Source organism: Carcharodon carcharias, chromosome 11, assembly GCF_017639515.1.
Source record: "Carcharodon carcharias isolate sCarCar2 chromosome 11, sCarCar2.pri, whole genome shotgun sequence".
Classification (NCBI taxonomy): Eukaryota; Metazoa; Chordata; class Chondrichthyes; order Lamniformes; family Lamnidae; genus Carcharodon; species Carcharodon carcharias.
In genome coordinates this window covers 29,748,560-29,772,997 of record NC_054477.1, presented here as the reverse complement: position 1 = coordinate 29,772,997, position 24,438 = coordinate 29,748,560, and the positions used below count along the sequence as shown (strand labels likewise).

The 24,438-nt window shown below is 44.1% G+C and overlaps 1 protein-coding gene across 1 annotated transcript in view; it reads left to right on the top strand.

Moving 5' to 3' along the window:
- The window catches only part of tsga10 (testis specific, 10), a gene marked incomplete at its 5' end in the record, with an annotated part of 157,910 nt that overhangs the window by 30,151 nt on the left and 103,321 nt on the right, over positions 1 to 24,438 (top strand). The window contains 3 exons of the mRNA XM_041198661.1: positions 10,401 to 10,466; positions 10,872 to 11,004; positions 22,481 to 22,704. Of these exons, the coding sequence (XP_041054595.1) occupies positions 10,401 to 10,466; positions 10,872 to 11,004; positions 22,481 to 22,704 (423 nt within the window). The remainder of the gene's footprint in view (positions 1 to 10,400; positions 10,467 to 10,871; positions 11,005 to 22,480; positions 22,705 to 24,438) is intronic.

Sequence of the window (24,438 nt, the reverse complement as noted above, 5' to 3'; positions counted from 1 at the left end):
ATTTAAACGAGGGAATGTCAGAAAATATTGGGAAGCGCTGTGATGTGTGTTGTGCTCCTGCACTTTCAGATGTACCAATAATGGTAAATCTCTTAATTTCCTGTGAACAGTGTTGTGAAAGTCAAACTTAACAACGTTGGGAGCAGAGGTCAGGAACTTCAATACCAGACGGACTCGGGGCTTTTGTGTTCTTTGGGCCCAGCCCTCCTGTGCAGGAAGAAAACCGGCACGAGAAACACAAGTCAGGTGACTGGGAGTGGAGCGCCTTGAAGTAAGTGTGCCAGGCAGGTACAAGGAGAGGTCCAGAGGGAGAGGGGACAGGGAAAGGTCCCAAAAGAAGAGCCCCAGAAATGAGACATGGACAGGAAAAGGTCCTGGTGCTGCTTTTTTAAAAAAAGCACAGAATCTGGCTCCAAAGGAAAAGGGCTGTAGGGAGCAGTCTTTAAGTGAAGAAGGCATCTGAAGGTTGGTGACACCATGCTGCATGCCGTTGGGGCAAAGGCACCCCTTGGTAGCAGTAGTGTTATGCTCGGTGCGGTCAAAGATCTGAAGTTGTGCTGGTGAGTTGGTGCTTGAGAGTATACTTGGAAATCCAGGGGAACAGAATCTCAGGAGATGAGGTTGAAACCCTGCGATGTGGAAGTTGTTGATGCCATTTAAGTCTGGTAATTGAAGAGGACTTGGGAGAAGTCCTGAAGACCCAGGAAGGCAGCAGAAGTTTGGTGACTGCAGGCTGTTAGGATGAGGGCACTGTCACGACTGTCACAAGGCTATGCCCCTTAATTTTTGAAAATATTTTTCAACTTTCAACTGACTTGAAATTTTTCAATTGGAAATGAGGCAGAGCAAACTGTTTAAAAATGAAAGGCCACACACATTCCAATGTGAAGGTGAGAAGCAAAAAAAATCACACTCGGGGGAGTGTGAGAAGAGACTTTTCCTGTAAGCCAGACACCCTTTGAAATTCATAACTGTCTAAGAGATTAAAAATGCAAAATACTGGATATTGAAACAATGTTCGCCACAGACAGATGCACCCAAAATCTCTTGGAAATACACAATGGGTGAAGTATTTCAAGGCAAGGCTGCCCTGTCACTGGAGAGAGAGATCGCAAGTGACATGAGCAGTGTCAAGGAAGTCTTCAGTAGAGGAAACAGGCTAAAGGCTGCTCTCTCTTCCTCTCTCTATTTTGGAATAAGTGTGTCACCTGGTTCAAGAAGCCAACTGTACCAGAAACCTACCAGCAGACTGAGATCTCATTATAATTGCGACATCCAAGCCATTCACCATCCTGACTTGGAAATATCTCTCTGTTCCTTCACTGTTTCTGGGTCAAAATCCTGGAACTCCCTCCCTAACTAGCACTGTGGGTGTATCTACACCACAAGGACTGCAGTGGTTCAAGAAGGCAGCTCACTACCACCAGCTTCTCAAGGGATGAGCAATAAATGCTGGCCTAGTCAGCAGTACCACACCCCACAAATGAATTTTTTTAAAAAAAACATCATCTACATCCGACTGCATCCAAGAAACCAGCTAACCCAAACTGGCCGCAGCGTTTAAAATCTATGCCATAAGGACAATGAAAGGACATTTAACCATATATTCTTTTATTTTTTTTTAATTGGACTCAAAGTACCTGAGTATATATATATGGACCTGAATGACTGCATGTGGTCCGAATGCTTGATGTAGCATTTTAAATATTTTTCTCTGGTTTAGCGATTAATAAATATGCTTTTTCTTTGACTCAAGAAAAGCTGGTTTGATTGGGTCCTTCTTGCTCACAGCTTAAATACATTCTGATTTGAAAAGGCATATCCTTGTGAAAAAGAAACTTGAACCTCTTTTGCAACCAATCAAGGGAGTTGAATAGAGGGGAGCCAGTTCACCCCTTCTCACCTGGTCTTAATAATACCCCTTTGGAGCAGTGAGATTGGTTGACTCAGTGTTACTGATGTCTGGGTGAGTTGTTGAGAAAACTGTGAGCTCTCTTTTGGCTGTATTTGGCATTTATTTTGCAGAGTGGTGTATCTACTTGTTAATTCACATGTACCTCATTGTAATCCTGAATGTCAGAGTGTAAAATAGATATTGTAAGATTGTTTTATCTTTCTAACCTTTATATAGTAACATTTATTTTTGTTTGTTCAAAACCTGTGCAATCTTGTGGCTTTATTCACTGAGCAAGTGTCTTCAATCTCGATCTTTCTCTACTTTAAATGAAAGGTTATTGGTCCCTAACTGGATATTACCAACAACTTGGGAAATGAGGAAAGAGTTTCAAAGAGAGAAAGAAGTCAGACATTGTGAACTGGCTAGAGAAAAGCTTAGGCTATGTGGTGAAAGAATCTAGTAGCTCGGATGAGGAATTGAGTCCCATTCTGAGCTTTGATATAACCACGAGTCTTTGTCTATTTCCTAAATTCACCAAAGACAGAATGAAAGATATTTTAGCATGTTTGAAAAGGTGGCTGTGAAGCTGAAGTGGCCTAAGAACACATGGACACTCAATTTGCAAAGTGTTTTGGTTGGGAGGGCTACGGATGTGTATTCTAATTTTTCAGAAGAACAATCTTCGGATTATGAGGCAGTTAAACTGCAGTACTTAATGCTTACAAGCTTGTCCCTGGATCAGATCAGTTGAAATTTCGAACCGTAAAAAAAAACAAAGGAAACGTTTATAGAAGTTGCTAAGGAAAAAAATGTTGCAGGGCTGGTGGTTTCGATCTCTGAAGTTAGAATTAAATTTTGAGGATGTGAGGGAGCTAATGATACTTGAAGAATTTTGAAACAACATCCCAATAGCAAAGAGGTCACACTTGGAAGACTGAAGTGTTTCTAAGGGATGGAAAGGAGCAGTTCTGGCAAATGAGTGTGACATTATCACATAGGCAGCTAGGGAGCAGTAGATCTCCATTGGTAAGCCCACAGGGAAGCTAGAGGAATAGAAAACAGTGTAGATTTATGGAAAAGGCAGAAGCTGTTGCAGTCACTAGAAATGATAGTGTAGAGGATCAAAGTGACGTGAAGAAACCAATATGCTTTTATTGTCGTAAGACAGGATATCTCAAAGCCCATTGATGGAAACTGAATGCTAAACTGGTGGCAGTAATAGGAATGCTTAAGAAGTCTTTAGAAAAGACAGTACCAGTAAAGGGAACAGATGTTAAAACTATGGCACTGGTCCAAGCGACAGGAATTTCCACAGAGAAAGCTGGACCAGAAAGTGAAACTTGAGAACCCCAATGTTACTAATGTTTTTTACAGTAGGAATAGAACTAAAACAATTATAAGGGATTTATATTGGAAGGGGTAGACACTTCATTTTTCTCTAAGAAATGGCCTAGCAAAATTTGTTATTCTGAGAGATATTGGTTCAGCTCCTTTGTCAGCAAAGGATTTGAACCCTTCTTCAGAAAGTTCGTTGAATCAGAATGCATTAATACTGGGTGTTGATGGGAAGGGTGTGCCTTGCCCATTGCATAAAGTAAATTTAAACTGTGCTCTGATGAAGGGGCCTTCTGTAGTTGGAATTGTTTCAAAATTACCTATTGCAATTCGATTCACTCCACGTGATATCAAGAAATGGCTGAAGGCACTGGATTCTGCAAAGGTGATGGGCCCTGACAATATTCCAGCAATAGTACTGAAGTCTTATGCTCCAGAACTTGCTGCGCCCCTAGTCAAGCTGTTCCAGAACAGCTGCAACACTGGCATCTACAAAGCAGGACAAATCTAACCTGGCCAATTACCACCCCACCCCATCAGTCTACTCTCGATCATCAGTAAAGTAATGGAGAGGGTCATCAACAGTGCTGTCAAGCAGCACTTGCTTAGCAATAACCTGCTCACTGATGTCCAACTTGGGTTTCGTCAAGGGCCACTCAGCCCCTGACCTCATCACAGCCTTGATTCAAACATGGACAAAAGAGTTGAACTCCCGAGGTGAGGTGAGGGTTACTGCCCTTGACATCAAGACAGCATTTGACTGAGTGTGGCATCAATGAGCCCTAGCAAAATTGGAGTCAATGAGAATCAGGGAAAACTCTTGGTTGGAGTCATACCTAACACAAAGGAAGACGGTTGTGGTTGTTGGAGCTCAGTCATCTCAGTTCCAGGACATCACTGCAGGAGTTCCTCAGGGTAGGAACCTCGGCCCAACCATCTTCAGCTGCTTTACCAATGACCTTCCCGCCATCATAAAGTCCGAAGTGGGGATGTGTGCTAATGATTGCACGATGTTCAGCACTACTTGTGACTCCTCAGATACTGAAACAGTCCATGTCCAAATGCAGCAAGACCTGGACAACATCCAGGCTTGAGCTGAGAAGTAGCAAATAACATTCGCGCCACACAAGTGTCAGGCAATGACTATCTCCAACAAGAGAGGATCCAACTATTGCCCCTTGATGTTAAATAGCATTACCATCACTGAATCCCCCACTATCAACATCCTGGGGGTTACCATTGACCAGAAACTGAACTAGGCTAGCCATATAAATACTGTGGTTATAAGAGTAGGTCAGAGGCTAGGAATGCAATGATGAGTAACTCTCCTCCTGACCCCCCAAAGCCTGTCCACCATCTACAAGGCCCAAGTCAGGAATGTGATGGAATACTCCCCACTTGCCTGGATGAGTGCAGCTCCCACAACATTCAAGAAGCTTCAGGACAAAGCAGTCTGCTTGATTGGCATCACATCCCACACTTTCACTCCCTCCACCACCGACACACAGCAGCAGTGTGTACCATCTACAAGATGCACTGCAGGAATTCACCAAGGCTCCTTCGACAGCACCTTCCAGACCCACAACCACTCCCATCTAGAAGGACAAGAGCAGCAGATAGATGGGAACATCACCAGCTGGAAGTTCCCCTCCAAGTTACTAACATCCTGAATTAGAAACAGATCGCTGTTCCTTCACTGTTGCTGGGTCAAAATCCTGGAGCTCCCTTCCTAACAGCACTATGGGTGTACCTACACCACATGGACTGCAGCGGTTTAAGAAGGTAGTTCACCACCATCTTCTCAAAGGCATCTAGGTGTGGACAATAAATGCTGGCCCAGCCAGCGAAGCCCACATTCCATAAATGAATAATAAAAAAATAAATGTAGACATTATATTGGGCAATGATGGAGCAGGCATTATAGTTTTCCCACAACCTGCTTCTTGCCTAATTATGATCCAGCTGAGCAAAGAACTGATCCAAATAACAATACTGATGTGCCCACCTCAGTAATGGACATTACAGAAGCAACAGAAATGCTTGCAGAATTCCAGAATAAAAGATTGCTGAGACTAAAAGGGCTGAGACTACAAAGTGATCCAGAAGAGTCAATGACAACTGACACCGAAATACAAGTATTTGCCAGTGTTGAGACACAGAGTACAGCAAGTGGAACCCATCAAGTAGACATTTCACAAAAGACCATTTAAAACCCCAAGAGGATTGCGATGATGTGGTTTATGAATTGTGTGGAAGACTTGTATGGAAAGAAAAATAAAAGTCCAGAATGAAGAAACAGTAGACATTGCATGGAAAGAATTAAAGACGAACCATTTGGAATGGGATCAGGAGAAAGTGCAAGATCTTAAAATGTTCAAAGGTCAAACCAAGCAGGAATACCAAACCCTTTTGTTTGAACACAAAAAGCATCTCAATAACATTCTTGAAGAAATTTTGATCAGAGGGGAAACGAGTTGTTGGCACACAGAAGCCATTTTGACCTTTATTGTCTCAAAATGAGAATTTACCATGTTTGAGTTTGGAAAATGAGCTTAAAGATGGAATTACGCCTACAGCTAATGAAAAGGCCAACAATTGAGGTGTGGGTTTAAATGAATCATTATTTGCTGAGTTAAAGAACGAGCGTAGGAAAAAGAATCTGTTTTAAGTTATAATAATTCTATGATGTTAAATCCTGCTAATCGTACTTATCACATGCACTGGTTTTTGTTAAGCCTGTGTACCTTTTATAATACAATATGTGCAATTGTGCAGCAAAATTAAAAGATTATCTGCATAGTATGTAATGAGCTATTGGTTAGAAGTTTTTATGATAAGTACACGTGTGGAAAAATTGTAAAGCCATTGTAAAGAAACCTTCACTTTAGTGAAGCTTCCTTCCAAGCGGGAGGTGCTATGGAAGTCAAACTTACATTATAATTGAGAGCGGAGGTCGGGCACTTCAACTCTCGACCTTCCCGCACTTGGGAATTCAGGGGAATCGAATGTCGGGACTCAAGATTGAAACTCTGCGAGGTGGGCTGTTGATGCAATCCAAGTCTGGTAATCGAAGAGGGCTCAGGAGAAGCCCTAAAGATCCAAGATGGCAGCAGAAAGTTGGTGACTCCGTGCTGTGTGCTGTTGTGGTGAGGGTACCACTTTGGAGCAGTAGTGTTCTGCTTGGTGCGGCTGAAGAGCTGAAGTTGTGCTTGTGAGGTGGTGCTTGAGTAAGTACTCGGGAAAACCAGGTGACCAGAATCTTTGCAGATGAGATTGAAACCCTGCAAGGTGGCCGTCATTGATGCCGTCAGAGTTGGAGCAACTTTTGAAGAGAATTTCAAGGCGAGATCTGCAAAGGTCAAGACGAGAGAGATGGAGTTTGTGAGGTTGGTTGACTCAGTGTTTACTGACATTTGTATGGGTTGCTGAGAAATCCATGGACTCTTTTTGTTGAATTTGGCATTTATTGTGCAAAGTGGTGTATTTAACCACAGTTTGCCTTTTAAATCACATATACCTCATATTAACCCTGAATGTTAGAGTAAAAGATATATATTGTAAATTGTTTTATCTTTCTAACCTATAGCAAAGTTTATTTTTGTTTGTTCAAAATCTATGGAATTTTGCGACTTTATCCACAAAGTTTTGAATCTCAAATTTTGTTTACTTTAAGCAAAATGTCATCGGTCCCTAACTGGATCTTACCAACAACTTGGGGGTCTGGCCAAGGATCATATAATAACAGAAATACTTCCTCCAGAGACAGAGATTCTGGAACTTAACAGTACAGTTGACCAACTAATATTGATGCATCCTGGAAAGTTGGGAACACTGCGCATACTCAGACCTGTGTAGCCATACAATGCCAGATTTGGCTTGACTACATCAAGCACTACTGAGCTTTGCTCTCCCCTTCCCCTTTCACCCTCACCTCTAGCAAGTTCCAGGAGCTTGTGGATTTCTTCGTCAATGAGATAAAACCCCATCCATTCAACAGCCTCTGCTTCCACTCCCCCACTATCTTTTGCTCACTAATCCACATCTCCCTTCCTAATGGAGACTGAACTCCTTTCTTTATTTAGTTTCTCCTCAATCTTCTGTCATGCCCTCTTCAAATTCAGCTCACCCATAAGACTGTCTCTTTGCTTCATTTAGATCATTCCCACTATCCTCCAGTTCTGCAAATACTTAGTGAGATTTAAATTAAATATGGGCTGTATGTATTGAACTTTGCCTATAATAACTATAAGGCTAGATATATAAAACATATCACATGAATTGTTTAATGCAAATTTTTGTATCACAGATAATACCAGAGCTGGAATGTCTGCAGCTTCTTAATAGACTGTCTCTCAACAAAACTAGAACCCTATTTTAATCCTGACTCCGTGTCGGGAATGGTGTGAACAGGGAGTTAAAATGGTGACCCACTACAGCCTGTGTATTCACACTGCTTTTATGCCTGTTCCTGTTTTGAGTCCTGGATTTTTAGGAATATCTGGGGTGCTCTTCATAGGCATATGATGGTTTAATTAATAAGGAAATTTTGAGGTCTGGTGGTATTACTCTGATGCAAATGAGATCTTAACTTTGCATTATGACTGCAGAGTACCATGGTGTTCAGTTTGGTTTGTATGTAACTTCAAGACTGTATTGCACAGCCTGTCATCGTTTCTGGATTCTCTTTTATATCCCTTCCATGTGGTCTCTGTTTATGTGCTTGACCCCTCTGATGGCTTCATGTGCTTTTCTCCTTCAGGTTATCAATAAGGATGTCTCCTTGTAAGTCAATGTCACACTGGAATCTGATTCTCAATGCACTGGGAAAAATTGCAGAATTAGTATTATTCATGTCCTCCTTTTCAAGAATATCCAACTTCTCAACTTTCATTCACAGTTCCTCCAGCCATATTACACTTTGCGCATTGCCTTTATGTGCTCTCCTCCTACTGTTTAACACGGAGTTGGCTGGGCTGGGAACCAAGAATTAGATATTTTTTTCTAGATGCCTCTTGGCAAGAAACAGGATGTCCAAGGAGAAGGAAGATGTAATGAGTTCATGTGACTTCTGGTAGAGTAACATGAAAGAATCATAGTTTACTGATGTACTATGCATAATCCTCCAGAATGTGAATGAAGGTAAATAGAGTGGCAATATCATGACTAACATGCACCTGAACTTGCCCCAACTTACCCAACTTCATTCAGCTCTTTCTCCTTCTGCTTCCTTGTGTTCCAAGGCTTTTTCTGGTCATGGTTTGAAAGGCCAGAGGAGGAGGGTGGATGCCGTGTACTATCTGTGGTCAGTCATTTTTTTGTGTGTTGGCTGTTAAGAATGAAAAGAGTAAACATACTCTATTTCAAGTGAGATTTGGTCAAACCAGATGACAGTATTCACACCATAATGGGGGTGATGACAAGTGCATGAGCAAGCAGTTGCATATCACATGATGTTTTTAGTAGGTGCTTGTTGTCAGTTGTGAACAAAGTTACATTTGTGGGTCAAGATTGGGGTGTAAAGGTAGCTTTCTGGATATTAGTGGTGAGTTCTTGAAGCTCTTCAACACAAAGTGGAGATGGCAAAATATTTAGTACAATCTTCGATGATCATTAAACTTCAGAATAGTGGTGGTACCTGCTACCAGAACTAACTTCTTCAATTGTGCCCGTGTGGTTCCCTTGGTCAGCCATCTCCCCTGTGTTCCAAAACGTTCCTCCCTTCGCAAAGGAACTTCTTTTCTGCATCATTTCTACTTAAGCTTCAGAAAATTTGGGATTCCTGTGCAACTGCACCAGACCTCAGACATTTTCAGAACTGGTCATGTTGTTTATGCTGTTGTTGAATGCATTTAAATCCTGCCACAGTATGCAATTTTCCACCAAAATGGTGAATTCCCAATCAGAGATGGGAATATTTCTGCGAATTCATTTGGAATACTTAAATTAAGTTGAACCCAGAAAATATTTTTGGGATTAAGTTCTGCTTCTGTGACAGTGCTGCTGGAAAGGAAAACCTGGGCTTGTATCATTTTACCTTACTGGTTCCTCTTGTCTTGGTCAATTGATTTTTGATTTGGCATGTGACTTTATACTGTATAGAACGTTCTCTGTAGCAAGGATGAAAAGTGCTCAGCTTCCACAAGGTACATGGTAATGAAGTAGTTTCTTGTTGAAGTGAAGACAGCATTGTAAACTAGGAAATGCGGCAGCCAATTTATGTGCAGCAAGATCCCATGAGCAACTATGTTATAATGACCAGATAACCAGTTTTTGCAATGCTGATTGAGGGAGAAATATTGGCCAGGACACACTGAAGATAAATCCATGGCTTTTCTTTGAAATAGTGCCATGGGATCTTTTACATCCACCTCTGGCCTAATGTCTCATCTGAAAGACAGCACCTCCAACGGTGCAGCACTCAAGTACACTGGAGTGTCAGCTTAGATTTTTGTGCTCAAAAAATAATTAAATTATAAAAATAATTAAAAGTTTAATGTTCATGAAACCATTATCAATTGTCGTAAAAACCCATCTGGTTCACTAACGTCCTTCCGGGAAGGAAATCTGCTGTGCTTACCTGGTCTGACCTGCATGTGACTCCAGACCCACAGCAATGTGATTGACTCTTAATTGCCCTTGTTCAGAGGGCACTTAGGGATGGGCAATAAATGCTGGTTTAGCCAGTGATGCCCACATCCCATGAATTAATTTAAAAAAAGAACAAAGGTCCTGGAGTGGGACATGAGCCCAAAACCTCAGATACCAAAGTGCTACCAACTGAGCCACAGCTGACATAATGAAATTACTTATGTAGCATCATGTTATTTCTAAGAAGGAACTTTTACGTTCATAGATTAATTTATTTCATATATAATCACTGCAAATAATACATGTTGGAGCTCTGCAACTATTTCATTTTTATATGGCTGTGCATGCCTTAAAAGGTAATGAAAGGTTGCATAATTATGTTTACCTCATAATGCAGGTTATATGCATCATAAGTGACTGTTGTATATATTGCATGGTATGTAACTTTTGGTATGCGTAACCTGCATTACGATGCAGGCATCACTTACTTGAAATACTTGGAACAAATGTGATCATTTTACAGCCTATTTTAGATGGTACTGTATTGTTGAAGTATAATAATTGAATATCTTTATAATAGATTGAAATTGAAAAGCAGGAGAGGGACATTGTTGTGTTGGAGCAAGCCATCGTAAGACTCAGATCAGTAAGTGGTGCTATGTAATTTTGAAGACTCAAAATTGAAGCTGATTTAGTGTGACTGATATTACAATAATAAGCGACATTATACTAGACTAAAAAGTTGAACCTAACTAAGCTTGCTCAGGGTTTTAATCAGACTAGAATTCTACTATCTTGACTTGGTTTCTTGATGAAAAGAAGTTCTTTGTCAAGAAATCTGTTATCTCAGACAAAAAGAGAGCCAAGTTTTCATGACTTTGCAAGTTTATTGCATCCAATTTGGCTTGAGTTTTAGTCAGTTGGAATTGGGCTAGGGTTTGGGTCAACAAAATTCAAATGTTAGTTAATAAATATTAGCAATTTTTTAATAGTTGGCGCATATTTAATAATATTAATCACCTTTTAAAAGTTACTTCTTCCCTATCTCCAGGATACAGCAAAATCGAAGCAGCAACTTGAGGAAATTAGAGCAGAAATACAGGCGAAGACTGAAGGGAGCAATGGGGCGTTAATTCACTTTGAGAGGTGCCAACGAAATAAATCTGAGAAGCTCCTTGATCCAGGTTGGCTATCATTTGGAAAGACTGATTAAATGTATAAAAATTCACAACTTTTAGGTAGCAAAATAATTTGGTTATTGAAGTGTTAAGTCACATTGAAACTCCACATATTGAGGCTCTACTTAGTTTAATCAGTGTATCCTGAGATAGGATGGAGGTGTATAGGCCAAGAATTTCTGTGGTTTAATGTCTGATCTGTGCTGAGTTAGTTACTCTTAGCCAGTGTGATGATGGTGGGGACCCCACCATGCTGGACAAAGATAAAAGTTAGCCAAGGTTGACATTCCTGATTTGAAATCCAGTGACTCATGCTGGAAAAGATGTGCAGGTTGTCATCAGATGACAGCATAATCAGACTTGACTTTTGAGTCTTCATAGTCAGGTAGCTTGCCTTACTGTCCTGGGGCAATGATCCATAGGGCAAGGACTGCTGGTGCCCTTGATTCCATGCTAATGGATCAGTGCTTTCAGGAGAGAAGGGTAAAGAAAGCTGTAAATAATACAAAATCATACAAAATATGGTCAAATAGTGGGTTGGTGTAAGAGGAAAGTTTTTAATTATTCTGCTAATAAAGTATTTGCAATAATATAATTATGAACTTATATTTTTAATCTTCACCAGGGTATTTGCTGGCTATGATATACTGAAAGCAGCAATACCATCTCAGAGCTTTGATGGATTTTCAGGCTTTATTACCCCATGTGACATCTTTATCTTAATTTAAATTAGAAAGTTTGTACATTATTAATGCACCATAACTATATGATATCATGCACTTACTTGTGAAAACCAGTTAGTTGTAATAAGAGAGGTAATATCCTTGATTGGAAGTAACTTGAGCAGTTTCATTACTGTCACATTGTTTGCTGACTCCTTTGATGTTTTGTCCTGTTTACAAGAATGAGAATTTATGTCAGCAAGTAATATTTTAAAAATAATTTGTAAAGGGTATAATTTGAAATAAAATTGTAGATACACTAAGTCCTACAACATCTGCGAAATGACTGCTAACATTTTGGATGTAGATCTTTAAGGCATGTGTGCTTCTAACATTTTCTGTTTTATGTAAGATTTTCTCACTTAGAAAAGAATGGTAAAATTGGGCAGACTCAACTTGGATTTATGAAAGGGAAATCATGTTTGTCAAACCTCTTGGAGTTTTTGAGGATGTTACTTGTAGCATAGATAAAGGAGAACCAGTGGATGTGGTGTATTTGGATTTTCAGAAGGCTTTTGATAAGGTCCCACAGGAGGTTAGTAAACAAAATTAGAGCTCATGGGATTGGGGGTAATTTTATAGTATAGATTGAGAATTGATTAACAGGCAGAAAGCAGAGAGTAGGAATAAACGGATCATTCTCAATGTGGGGTACCACAAGGATTAGTGCTAGGGGCACAGCTGTTCATAATCTACATAGATGATTTCAATGCAGAGGCCATTTGCAATATTTCCAAATTTGCTGATGACACAAAGCTAGGTGGGAATTTAAGTTGTGAGGAGGGTGCAAGGAGAATTCAAGTGGACTTCGAATAAGCTAAGTGAATGGGCAAGAACATAGCAGATGGAATATAACACGTATAAGTGAGAAGTTATCCACTTTGGTAGAAAAAACAAAAAGACAGAATATTTCTTAAATTGAGGGGTTTGGAAGTGTGGGTGTCCAAAAGGTCCTGGCTTTCCTTGTTCATGAGTCACTAAAAGCTATCATGCAGATGCAACAATCAATAAGGAAGGCAAATGGTATGTTGGCCTGCATTGCAAGGGGATTTGAGTACAGAAGTAAAGATGTCTCACTGCAATTGTATAGCGCCTTGGTGAGACCACACCTGAAGTATTATGTACAGTTTTAGTCTCCTTACCTAAGGAAGGATGGTAATTGCCATAGAGGAAGTGCAATGGAGGTTCACCAGACAATGTCTCATGAGAAGAGATTGAGGAAACTGTGCCTTTATTCTGCAGGGGCAGAATTTTCCCATTGGCGTGCGGGGGCAGGCCCTGCACGCACGTAAAATGACACGTGACATTGGGCAAGCGTCCCGACGTCATCGCGCGCTATTGTGATATTTCATTGGGCGGCCTTTAATTAACGGGCCACTTAAGGCCCTTGAAGTGCCAATTGATGGCATTTTTTTGGCACCCGTGCAATCTTTGGGTCAGCGCATGGGTGCAACGGGCAGGCAAGTAGGACACAATTGTATAAATCTAATCCAGAGGCGGGATAAGACATAGAAGCAGAAATTAGGCCCTTCGGCCCATCGAGTCTGCTCCACCATTCAATCATGGCTGATAAGTTTCTCAACCCCATTCTCCAACCATCTCCCCGTAACCTTTGATCCCCTTAACAATCAAGAACCTATCTATCTCGGTCATAAATACACTCATTGACCTGGCCTCCACAGCCTTCTGTGGCAATGAATTCCATAGATTCACCACTCTCTGGCTAAAGAAGTTTCTCCTCATCTCTGTTCTAAAGGGTCTTCCCTTTACTCTGAGCCTAATGGAAACATCTTCCCCACGTCCAATCTATCCAGGCCTTTCAGTATTCTGTAAGTTTCAATCAGATCCCCCCTCATCCTTTTAAACTCCATTGAGTATAGACCCAGAGTCCTCAAATGTTCCTCATATGTTAAGCCTTTCATTCCTGGGATTGTTCTCGTTAACCTCCTCTGGACCCTCTCCAGGGCCAGCACATCCTTCCTGAGATACAGGGCCCAAAATTGCTCACAATATTCTAAATGTGGTCTGACCAGAGCCTTATAAAGCCTCAGCAGCACACCCCTGCTTTTATATTCTAGTCCTCTCGAAATAAATCCAACATTGCATTTGCCTTCCTAACTACCGACTCAACTTGCAAGTTAACCTTAAGAGAATTCTGGACTAGGAATCCCAAGTCCCTTTGCACTCCAGATTTCTGAATTCTCTCCCCATTTAGAAAATAGTCCATGCCTCTATTCTTCCTACCAAAGTGCATGATCTCACACTTCCCCACATTGTATTCCATCTGCCACTTCTTTGCCCATTCTCTTACCTGTCCAAATCCTTCTGCAGCCTCCCCGCCTCCTCAATACTATCCTCCCTCCACCTATCTTTGTATCATCTGCAAACTTAGCCAGGATGCCCTCAGTTCCATCATCTAGATCATTAATGAATAAAGTAAAAAGTTGTGGTCCCAACACTGACCCCTGCGGAACTCCAGTAGTCACCGGCCGCCATCCTGAGAAGGACCCCCTTATCCCCATTCTCTGCCTCCTGCCAGACAGCCAATCTTCTATCCATGCTAGTACCTTGCCTCTAACACCATGGGCTCTTATCTTACTGAGCAGCCTCCTGTGCGGCACCTTGTCAAAGGCCTTCTGGAAGTCCAAGTAGATAACATCCATTGGCTCTCCTTTGTCTATCCTACTCCTTACCTCCTCAAAGAATTCTAACAGATTTGTCAGGCTTGACCTCCCCTTGATGAAACCATGCAGACTTTGCCCTATTTTACCATGCACTTCCAAGTATTCTGAAATCTCATCCTTAATAATGCACTCTAAAATCTTACCAACAACCGAGATCAGACTAATCAGCCTGTAATTTCCTGTCTTTTGCCTCACTCCCTTCTTAAACAGAGGGTTACATTAGCAATTTTCCAGTCCTCCAGGACCCTCCCTGACTTGAGTGATTTCTGAAAGATCACCACTAACACCTCCACTATAACTTCAGCTATCTCCTTCAGAACTCTGGGGTGTAATCCAACTGGTCCAGGTAATTTATCCACCTTTAGTCCTTTCAATTTTCCTGGCACCTTCTCCTTGGTAATGGCCACCATACTCACCTCTGCCCCACGACTCTCTTGAACTTTGGGGATGTCATTCATGTCTTCCACAGTGAAGACTGACGCAAAGTACCTATTCAGTTCCTCTGCCATTTCTTTGTTCCCAACTACTACTTCTCCAGCGTCATTTTCCAGCGGCCCAATGTCCACTTTTGCCTCTCTCTTTCCCCCTTTATATATCTAAAAAAATCTCTTGCAATCTTCTTTTATATTACTGACTAATTTACCCTGATATTTAATCTTCTCCCTCCTTATTTCTTTTTTAGTTGTCCTCTGTTGGTCTTTATAGGCTTCCCAATCCCCTGGGTTCCCACTGCTCTTCGCCGCATTGTATGCTTTCTCTTTAGCTTTTATGCTGTCCCTAACTTCCCTTGTCATCCATGGTTGCCTCGTCCTCCCTTTAGTATGTTTCTTCTTCCTAGGGATGAATTTTTGCTGTGTCTCCCAAATTACTCCCAGAAACTCCTGCTATTGCTGTTCCACTGTCTTTACTGCTAGGCTCATCTCCCAGTCAATTCTGGCCAGCTCCTTCCTCATGCCTCTGTAGTTGCCTTCATTCAACTGTAACACCGTTACATCTGATTCCAGCTTTTTCCTCTCAAATTGCAGGATAAATTCTATCATATTATGGTCACTTCCTCCTAAGGGCTCCTTCACCTTAAGCTCCCTTATCAAATCTGCCTCATTACACATCACTAAATCTAGAATTGCCTGTTCCCAAGTGGGCTCCACCACAAGCTGCTCCAGAAAGCCATCTCGTAGACATTCCACAAATTCCTTTTCTTGGGATCCACTACCAACCTGATTTTCCCAGTCTACCTGCATATTGAAATCCCCTTTCTTACACACCTTTTCTATCTCCTGGTGTATCTTGCGTCTCACATCTCGACCACTGTTCGGAGGCCTCTACATAACTTCCATTATGGTTTTTTTTACCTTTGCGGTTCCTCAACTCTACCCACACAGATTCTACATCACCTGACCCTACGTTACTTCTTGCTATCGATTTAATTTCATTTCTTACTAACAAAGCAACCCCAACCCCTCTGCCAACCTGCCTATCTTTTCGATAGGATGTATATCCTTGGATATTTAGCTCCCAGTCCTGATCCCCTTGCAGCCATGTCTCTGTAATGTCCACCACATCAGACCTGCCAATTTCAATCTGCGCCACAAACTCATTTAGCTTATTTTGTATACTGTGTGCATTCAGATACAACACCTTGAGTCCTGTATTTCCCGTCCCCTTTCTCATTGTCGTCCCTTTATCTGATGTGCTTGAAGTTAGATTCCTAGCCCCTTCCAAACACTCTTGTCCTATTTTGTGTTCTGGGGACTTTAATTGCCTCTCCTGGGCTCTCCTTTCTTTTCAGTTTTTTCATAATTTTCCATGAAGTTGAATCCACCACCCACACGCTAACCTGCTGCTTTGTTTCCCATTAGTCATACTTCTTGGAGTTTTACCCTCCCCCCCCCCTTCTTATTTAGAGTCCTGTTGACTACCCTATTTACCCTTTTCACTAGAACATTGGTCCCAGATCGGTTCAGGTGGAGACCGTCCCAACGGTACAGATCCCTCCTGTTCCAATACTGATGCCAGTGCCCCACGAAATGGAACCCATCTTTCTCGCACCATTCCTTTAGCTGCGTGTTTATTTCCCTTATTCTCGCCTTATATAAGAGGGCTCAGTCGGGTCACGAGTGTGCTCTGTCAAATATCGTTGTTTCAAAGTTACTGATACTGGTCTGTGTGGTCTGCAATTCTTTAAAACGCATACCAGCTGCTTGGCCTGGACTCTCAACCTTCAGGTCAGCACTCTGCAGTGAGCAATCTTTTTGGGGCATGCAGTAAGGAATCTTTTTTGGGCCTGCGTGTTTTAGGAAGCCTTCCCTGAGCCTGGGAATGGGAGCTGAACTCTCCACTGGAGGCACCTCCTCTGAGGAAGAAGGGAGGGCTAGAAGGGGGAGGAGGCCAGGAGTGCATATTCAGCCTCCAGGGGAGCCACCTTTGGGAGGTCAGGTGCAGGCACAAGGTGTGCAGGGCCAAGAGGTAGTCCAAGGCAGAGGGGGCCGCAGAAGATGCCACTATCTTGCTGCCAGGGTATACAGATGGAGAAGCAGCTACCTCAATATGTCTGAGGTGCAGTGCCGAAGAAGGCTCCATCTCTCAAGGGAGACAGTCAACTATATCTGCCAGATGATTGGGCCTGAGATCTCCGCGAACTGTGTGGGTGGACACCTCATGCCTGTGGCTCTAAAGCTCACAGCTGCCCTCAACTTCTATGCCTCTGGCTCCTTCCAGGGTTTGGTGGGTGATCTTTGTGGTGTCTCCCAATCAGCTGTCCACACTTGTGTCAAGCAGGTTATAGACGCTTTGTTCAGGTGTGCATTGACCTTCATCCTCTACCGTTGGGACCAGGCAAGCCAGACACAACGGGCCAGAGGCTTCGCGGCCATTGCTGGCTTCCCCCGCATTTAGGGTGCAATAGACTGTACACGTGTGGCCATCAAGGTGCCAGCAGGTGAGCCCAGTGCCTTTGTCAACAGGAAGGGCTTCCACTCCATGAACGTGCAGATAGTGTGTGATCACAGGATGCAGATTCTACAAGTCTGTGCAAGGTACTCAGGCAGCTCCCACAATGCCTACATCCTCAGACATTCCCAGGTGCCGGGGGTCTTCAGTGCTCTAGCCCGACTTGATGGATGGCTCTGGGTGACAAGGGCTGTCCTCTCAGAAGGTGACTTGTGATGCCTCTCCGCCATCCAAGAATAGAAGCTGAGAAGCGGTACAATAGGAGCTACACGTCCATAAGGACTGTGGTGGAGAGAGCCGTTGGTCTTCTCAAGGTGCGCTTCCGATGCCTGGACCGCTCGGGGCGCATTCCAGTACCCCCCAGATTGTGTGTCTCTGGTTGTGGTTGCATGCTGCGCTCGCCATAATCTTGCGCTGGAAAGGGGGGATACTGTGGATGATGAAGACATAGACGCGTTGGCTGCGGATGTACACGATGAGTCCAGCAGTGAGTCCGACGAAGAGCACGCACAGGGAAATGTCGAAGGGGTAAATGCTGACCCGGGCATACTGCAGGGAGGCAGGGCTCCCCTGGAGGCTTTAATCCAATGAACCTTCAGCTAGTACACCTTATATGGACCTCCAGGACAAGCCTGGTTGTTGTCTCCATACTTGAGACCGAGGTGCAAAATCTGCCTGGTTAGGAACATTAACTAAGGTCCTTGTTAATAAAGCTGAATGTCCCACAAAACACTCATTACTTTATTGGAAACCATCCACCTGCAGAAGAAAAGAGGCATCCTCAGCCATGGTGACATGACATGTCTGAATTTAATATTGCACCAAAGAAACTTAATGAAACAAAATGAAAAAGTTGTTTTAAATTGCACCAATTCATAAAGACCTCATTGTGGGCCAAAAAAAAAGCACCAGTGATTAACCCGTGGTGTGTCTAAGGTGCCTTATGTTTATGTTTTTGGCTGCTACGTCTTGATGCTAGCCCCTCACTGGGAGTGGCATCTGAGACAGCCTGCTGACCCTGCTATCCTGTTGGCCTGGATGATCTTGTCTGTTGTCCTCTGGCCCGTGGAGCCAAAGGCTCTTCTACCACAGACACCAAGCCAAGCATTGCCTCATGTATCTCCCCCAGATGCTCCAGCATGCCCGGCATTTCCTGTGCTTGCTGCGTCATGGATGACTCCAGAGGCACGTCATCAGGCACCAACTAAGCATGTGCCTGGTCCCCTGCAGTCCTCTGACTGCTGGCGCCATGGGCACTCTGTCTCTGCCAGCTCCTCCAGCGACTGTGAAGTGTCCTCACTGCTGTGCCCTGACACCTGCCGATCTTCTAATTCCCACCGAGGTGCTAGTATCTGCGTTGGTGCCTGCCTGGCAGAGATGGTGTGAAGCTGGTGAGACTTCACGGCCCTCAGGTGTGAGAGGGGGCCTCTGCTGCTCCTCCTCCCGGCCCTGCTCCACTGATGCTGAAAGGAAGAACAAGGACATTGGGATCAGTTAATTTGGAGACCATGTCAGTGTACATCCCTGCCCCCTGGATCATTCTGCGCTCATCCTTCCATAAGCAATGGTTAAACCATATTGCAAACTTCAATCACTGAACATTCAGCACTGCCATGGCTGTTGGAAGAACAATGCTGACCTCATTGCTGGGCACACATACCTGGCCGTGGCACCCTAGTCTCACTGACACTGGTGGACCTGGGTGCATGGCCCCTCTCCAAACCTGGGGCCTCTTGCTCAAAGTGGCCAAGAATTGCTAACTCTGCCAGCCTGCCACCAGTCCTCACCCGTTCAGCTGCATTATGTGCATTGGTCTCCTGAAAAGGAGAGAAGAGCATTGATTAGTGCTAATTGTACCTGGACTCTCTTCAGATGGGCCACCCCAACCAGAGTGGGACATTGCAGGGCTCCAGTGTCTTCTCACCCTGCTGCTGCCGAACACTCACACAAAGATGCTAGGCCTGTCTCCCCCACCCCCACCCCCTTGGCCAAATGCTGCCTACATTACATTAGGCACCACATGGTCTAACCTTCCATTAGCAAGGAGAGGCAAGCACGTGAAGCGCAGAGGACAGCAGATCAATCGGTGCCATGCCACCTTGAAGCTCCCCTCCCAGCTTGTCATCACCCTGACTTTGACATGCCCTGGAGTTCCAGCACTGCGCCTAGGTACAGCTCCTATAGGTTGCTTCCGAAACAGTAATGGGGTCTCAGTGTACCACATGCTGCGGGGGCGGAACCCATCTCTTCACCACCCTCTCAGGATGACCTCGGCAAGGGCAAAATCTGCTGGCCCACCCAGTGAAGGACACACTGATTCGGTGCAGTCAGTACACTCAGACTTGGGGGGTGGGTGGGGGATGGGGCACCAGGGGGGAAAGCCTACTTGCTGGGTTAAGTGACCAATGCCAACATGGTACTCTGTCTTCCTGAGCACAACAGGTTGTCAAAGCACTTGCGACACTGGACCCAGGTGCGCCGCACTGTCGCAGGAGCTCACCACCTCCGCCGCCTCCTCCGAGGCACATTTGATCATGTCGGGGGGTCTCCTCCTCCTGCCCTGGGGTACCAGCACCTCCCACCATGCTGCCACCCCCTCGAGGAGGGCAGCAAGGCAATCATTGGAGAAACGAGGGGCACAGGGCCCCCCTGTCCTATCCTCTTGCCTGGCTTGCTCACCAGCAGCGCTCTGGGGAGCCCTTCCACTGGTCATGATTCGCAGACTTTGAAAGGCTGCGGCAACTTTTTAAAACATGCCGCCGGGTCACCATTGGAACCGGCAGTCATTGCAGTCCTGCTGCCGCCTGGCCACTCCTGCTGTCCTCTGAAGCTGCGATTCAGGCCCACCCGCTTAAAATCAGGTCCGTGCCTGCTCCAACAACACCCCCCCCCCCCACCAGCCAGAAAATTCTGCCCTAGAGGTGATCTCATTGAAACTTACAAAATTCTTACAGATATAGACAGGATGTTTCCCCTGGCTGGCGAGTCTAGAACCAGGGGACATAACTTCAGAATAAGGGGTGTAAGCCATTTAGGACTGAGATGAGGAGGAATTTCTTCACTCAGAGGGTGGTGAGTCTTTGGAATTGTCTACCCCAGAGGGCTGTGAGAGCTCAATCATTGAGCATGTTCAAGACAGAAATCAATAAATTTCTGGAGACTAATGATGCTAAAGGATGTGGAGATGGCTTGGGAATCTGGCAATGAACTAATTGAATGGTGAGCAGACTTGACGATCTGAATGGCCTACTCCTGTTTCTATGTTCAGTATTTTCTGGTTTTCTCTTTTTAGAGAGAATAACTTAATAATTCCAATAATTAAATATTAATCTTCTGACTTTTGGAGCAGCGAAATCTGGATCTAAGTCTGTGGTTTGCGTCGGGATCCTGTGGAAGACCTGATGCGTGCACATGCGCTAAAATTGCCTGGGAAATTTGGACTTACAATGGGTTGATTGGCATTGCCCTGGACCTTCCACAAAATGCTCCAACAATGAGCTGAGTGTCAGAGGCTTGGGCCAGATATGTTGGACTTACCTGGATGCTTCTTACCCAGGAAATGTTATGCTGGTTAATACTTGCTGTGACTCGGTGATTAACCAGCATAACTGAACTGAACAGCACAACCATCCGCCCTGACGGCCCACCATTACCAGACCCCACTAACCACCAAACGTTTTGAGTCCGTATGACTCTTCTTCAGATCTAAAGAGAAATAAGGGCTGGAATTTGAAGGATGGATGGGGTTAGAGGGATGGAAAGGGGTTGGAGGGTCGTGGATCAAAGGATTATTCTCTGCCATTTCCGCCAACTGCCGCATGATGCCGCCACCAAACGCACCTTCCCCTCACCCCCTCCCCTGTCAGCATTCCGTAGGGATCGTTTCCTCCATGACACCCTGATCCACTCCTCCATCACCCCCAATTCCTCATCCCCCTGCAATTGCAGAAGGTGCTGCACCTGCCCCTTTACCTCCTCCTTCCTCACCATCCAAGGCCCCAAACACTCCTCCTTTCAGGTGAAGCAGCACTTCACATGCACCTCCTTCAATTTGACCTAATGCATTCGCTGCTCCCAATACGGCCTCCACTACATTGAGGAGACTAAACGCAGACTAGGTGACCGCTTTGCGAAACACCTCCGTCCCCAAGCATGACCCAGACCTTCCTGTTGCTGGTCATTTTAACAAGTCTGTCCTTGGCCTGCTGCAATGTTCCAGTGAAGCCTCACGCAAACTGGAGGAACAGCACCTCATCTCTCGATTAGGCACTTTTTACAGACTTCTGAACTTCAGACCATGAGCTCTCTTCTCCATTTTTATCAATTTTCATTTTTATAAACTTTTAAAAATGTATTTTATTTTTCTATCCTTTTCCCCAACACCCCCCCCCCCCCCCCCCCCCCCCCCCCCCACCAACACACACAGGACCACCTGTCATTTATTCATTTAATTTTATATTTTGCTTTCACAGAGCACTGACTCTTGTTCTGCTATTAACACCTTCTGCTATCTTCCCCTTATGCCACTCCTTTAGTCTTTAACACTCCCTTTGTCCGTGACATCTTTGTCAAATTTCTCCTTAGCTCCCACCTATCCTGATCTTCTATTGTGCTCTACCCCTGCTTAAGCAGTATAAAATCCATCACATTTCTTCTTCTCTCCAGCTCTGAAGGTGAGTCATTCGGACTCAAAACGTTAACTCTGTTTCTTTCTCCACAGATGCTGCCAGACCTGCTGAGTTTTTCCAGCATTTTCTGCTTTTATCCCACAAAATAAAGGTACCCAAAGACTGACCAGCAATTAGTAATACTGTAGAGAGACGAAAGCAAAAATAATGATTTACTTGGGAAATTGAAAGAAAAATCACCCTGGTGTAACACGTTTTTTTTTCCGCTGAGTTTAAAGTTAAGACATGCTGTCTGACGAGTGTTTTGCTGCTGATCTGGACATGCTGCGTGCCAAAATTAGTTGGTTTAAAGTGGAAAAATCAGAATCCCCTGCCTCACTGAGCTGTTTAAAAAAAGCTATATTTACAAAGATGGAGAATAGTGAATTTAGAAGATTGCAATACAAAATAATTTGAGTTGACAAGTTTATACCAAACTTTTCTGTTTGTTTCATTTCAGGTCTTGAATTGGTTCCAGAATCAGAAAACAGAGAACCTCAAATTCGCTCGTATGAGCAAAATAAATCTCCGTTTCTTTTAGATACATTTGTGAAGAATATAGTACAAGAAAGAGATTTCTATAAATCTGAGGTAGATTACTTATTAAAGATGTTGAGAAACAAACCTTCAGGCCAATGCAATTCATCCAGAGGACGTAGTCCACTACGCTCATCTCCTGTGAAGGTACTTTTATGTTAAGTAATTGTAATATAGATTATGTAATCGTATGTAGATTATTTCCTTAAATATATGTTATAAAGGGAGCAAGGGGTGCATGGAAACAAGGTTACGCCTGGGTGAGACATGGTGCACAGAAACAAGGTTACGCCTGAGTGAGACATAGTGTGTAGTTGGGAATGATGAGGTCAGGTGATGAGTTCTGGTAAGCTTTTCTAAGCTTAAATTTTAGGAGTTGGATTCTTACTTCCAAGCATTGTCAGTTTAACACCCTAGTTAAACAGGGAGCTACCTGAAGTGCCAGTTATCTGTCAGTCAGCTAAAAGCAGTTGCCTTCAATAGGTGATATGTAGACAATGGGCAGCATTTTCCCCCCATTGGGGGGGTTGTGCAGGAGTGGGTGTAGGTGGGCACATTCCTGACTGGCGCCTCTGGTTGAGGGCGTGCTGCCATTTTACGTGGGCAGGACAGTTAAGGCCCCCCCACGTGACCTCCGCTCGGAAGCACTGAGCGTTCCCAGTGCAGGTGGGGGAGTGGATTCCCTGAGCTGGGAGTGTGCTTTTTTGCATAAATGTGTGGAACAGCGTACAGATCTCCCTCAGGCAAAGTGCTGCCTCAGGGAGATCGGCTCAAGTGTGAAAACCCATGGATGAGGTTTCATGTTTTTTCTGAAGACCACCTGGGCACTTCACCTGCCTGCCAACCTTAAGGTTGGACGGACAGGTCCATTAATTAGGTTAATTACTATTTTAAAGGCCTTAAGTGGCCGCGCCTGCCGAACTGAAAATCTAAATGATGCTGGGTGATATCGGGACACACGCCCGATATCCCCCATGTCATTCTACATGTTAGTGAGCCGGCCCCGCCCCAGCTCGCCGACTGGAAAAAGCTGCCCAATATGTGTAGTTGGGAATTGGGTTCAGGTGAGAATTCCGTGCAGAAGGACAAAGAAGTCCTCCTTTTGCTACTTTATTCAGCCTCCAGTAGTTGGTGAGTTTCTTTCTTGTCTCCAAGCTAGGTGAGTGCAACTTTCTATTACTTTCCATGCAAATTATTAATTAGTTGACTAATTAAATAAATAAGTTTTGGCAGAAATGGCAGGGCTGGTGGTGTGCCATGACTGCAGCATGTGGGAACCTGTGGAATGCACTGTAATCCCAGACAACCATATCTGCAGAAAGTGTCTGTAGCTTAAGCAACTTTGGCTCTGAGTTGCTGAGCTAGTCTGAGTTGCGGACATTGTGAGGTATTAGAGAGGGGATGAATTACCCGGACATTTTGTTCCAGGAGGCAGTCACTCCCCTTAGGTTAGGCAGAACTTTAGTGTTGGTCAATGGTCAGGGACAGGAGGGTGTAATTGAGCCAGCAGGTAAAGTTAAACAGATTGTAGTGATGGAGGAGCCTCAGCCACTGACTGTCCAACAGGTACGAGGTGCTTGCTACCTGTGTGGATAAGGAGAAGGACTGCAAGATTTATAAGAGGACTGACCATAGCACCATGGTGAATGACGCCATTCAAGTCAGGGGAGCGAAGATGAATTTTGTATTGACAGGAGACTGTATAGTCAGAGGAATGGATATTGTTCTGTGCAGTCGAGATCGTGAGTCCAGACAGCTGTGTAGCCTGCCCAGTGCTGGGATTAAGGACATCTGCTCTGGGCTGGAGAGGAACTTGCAGTGGAAGGAGGAGGTTCCAATGTTCATGGTCCACATTGGTACCAACGACATTGGTAGGACTAA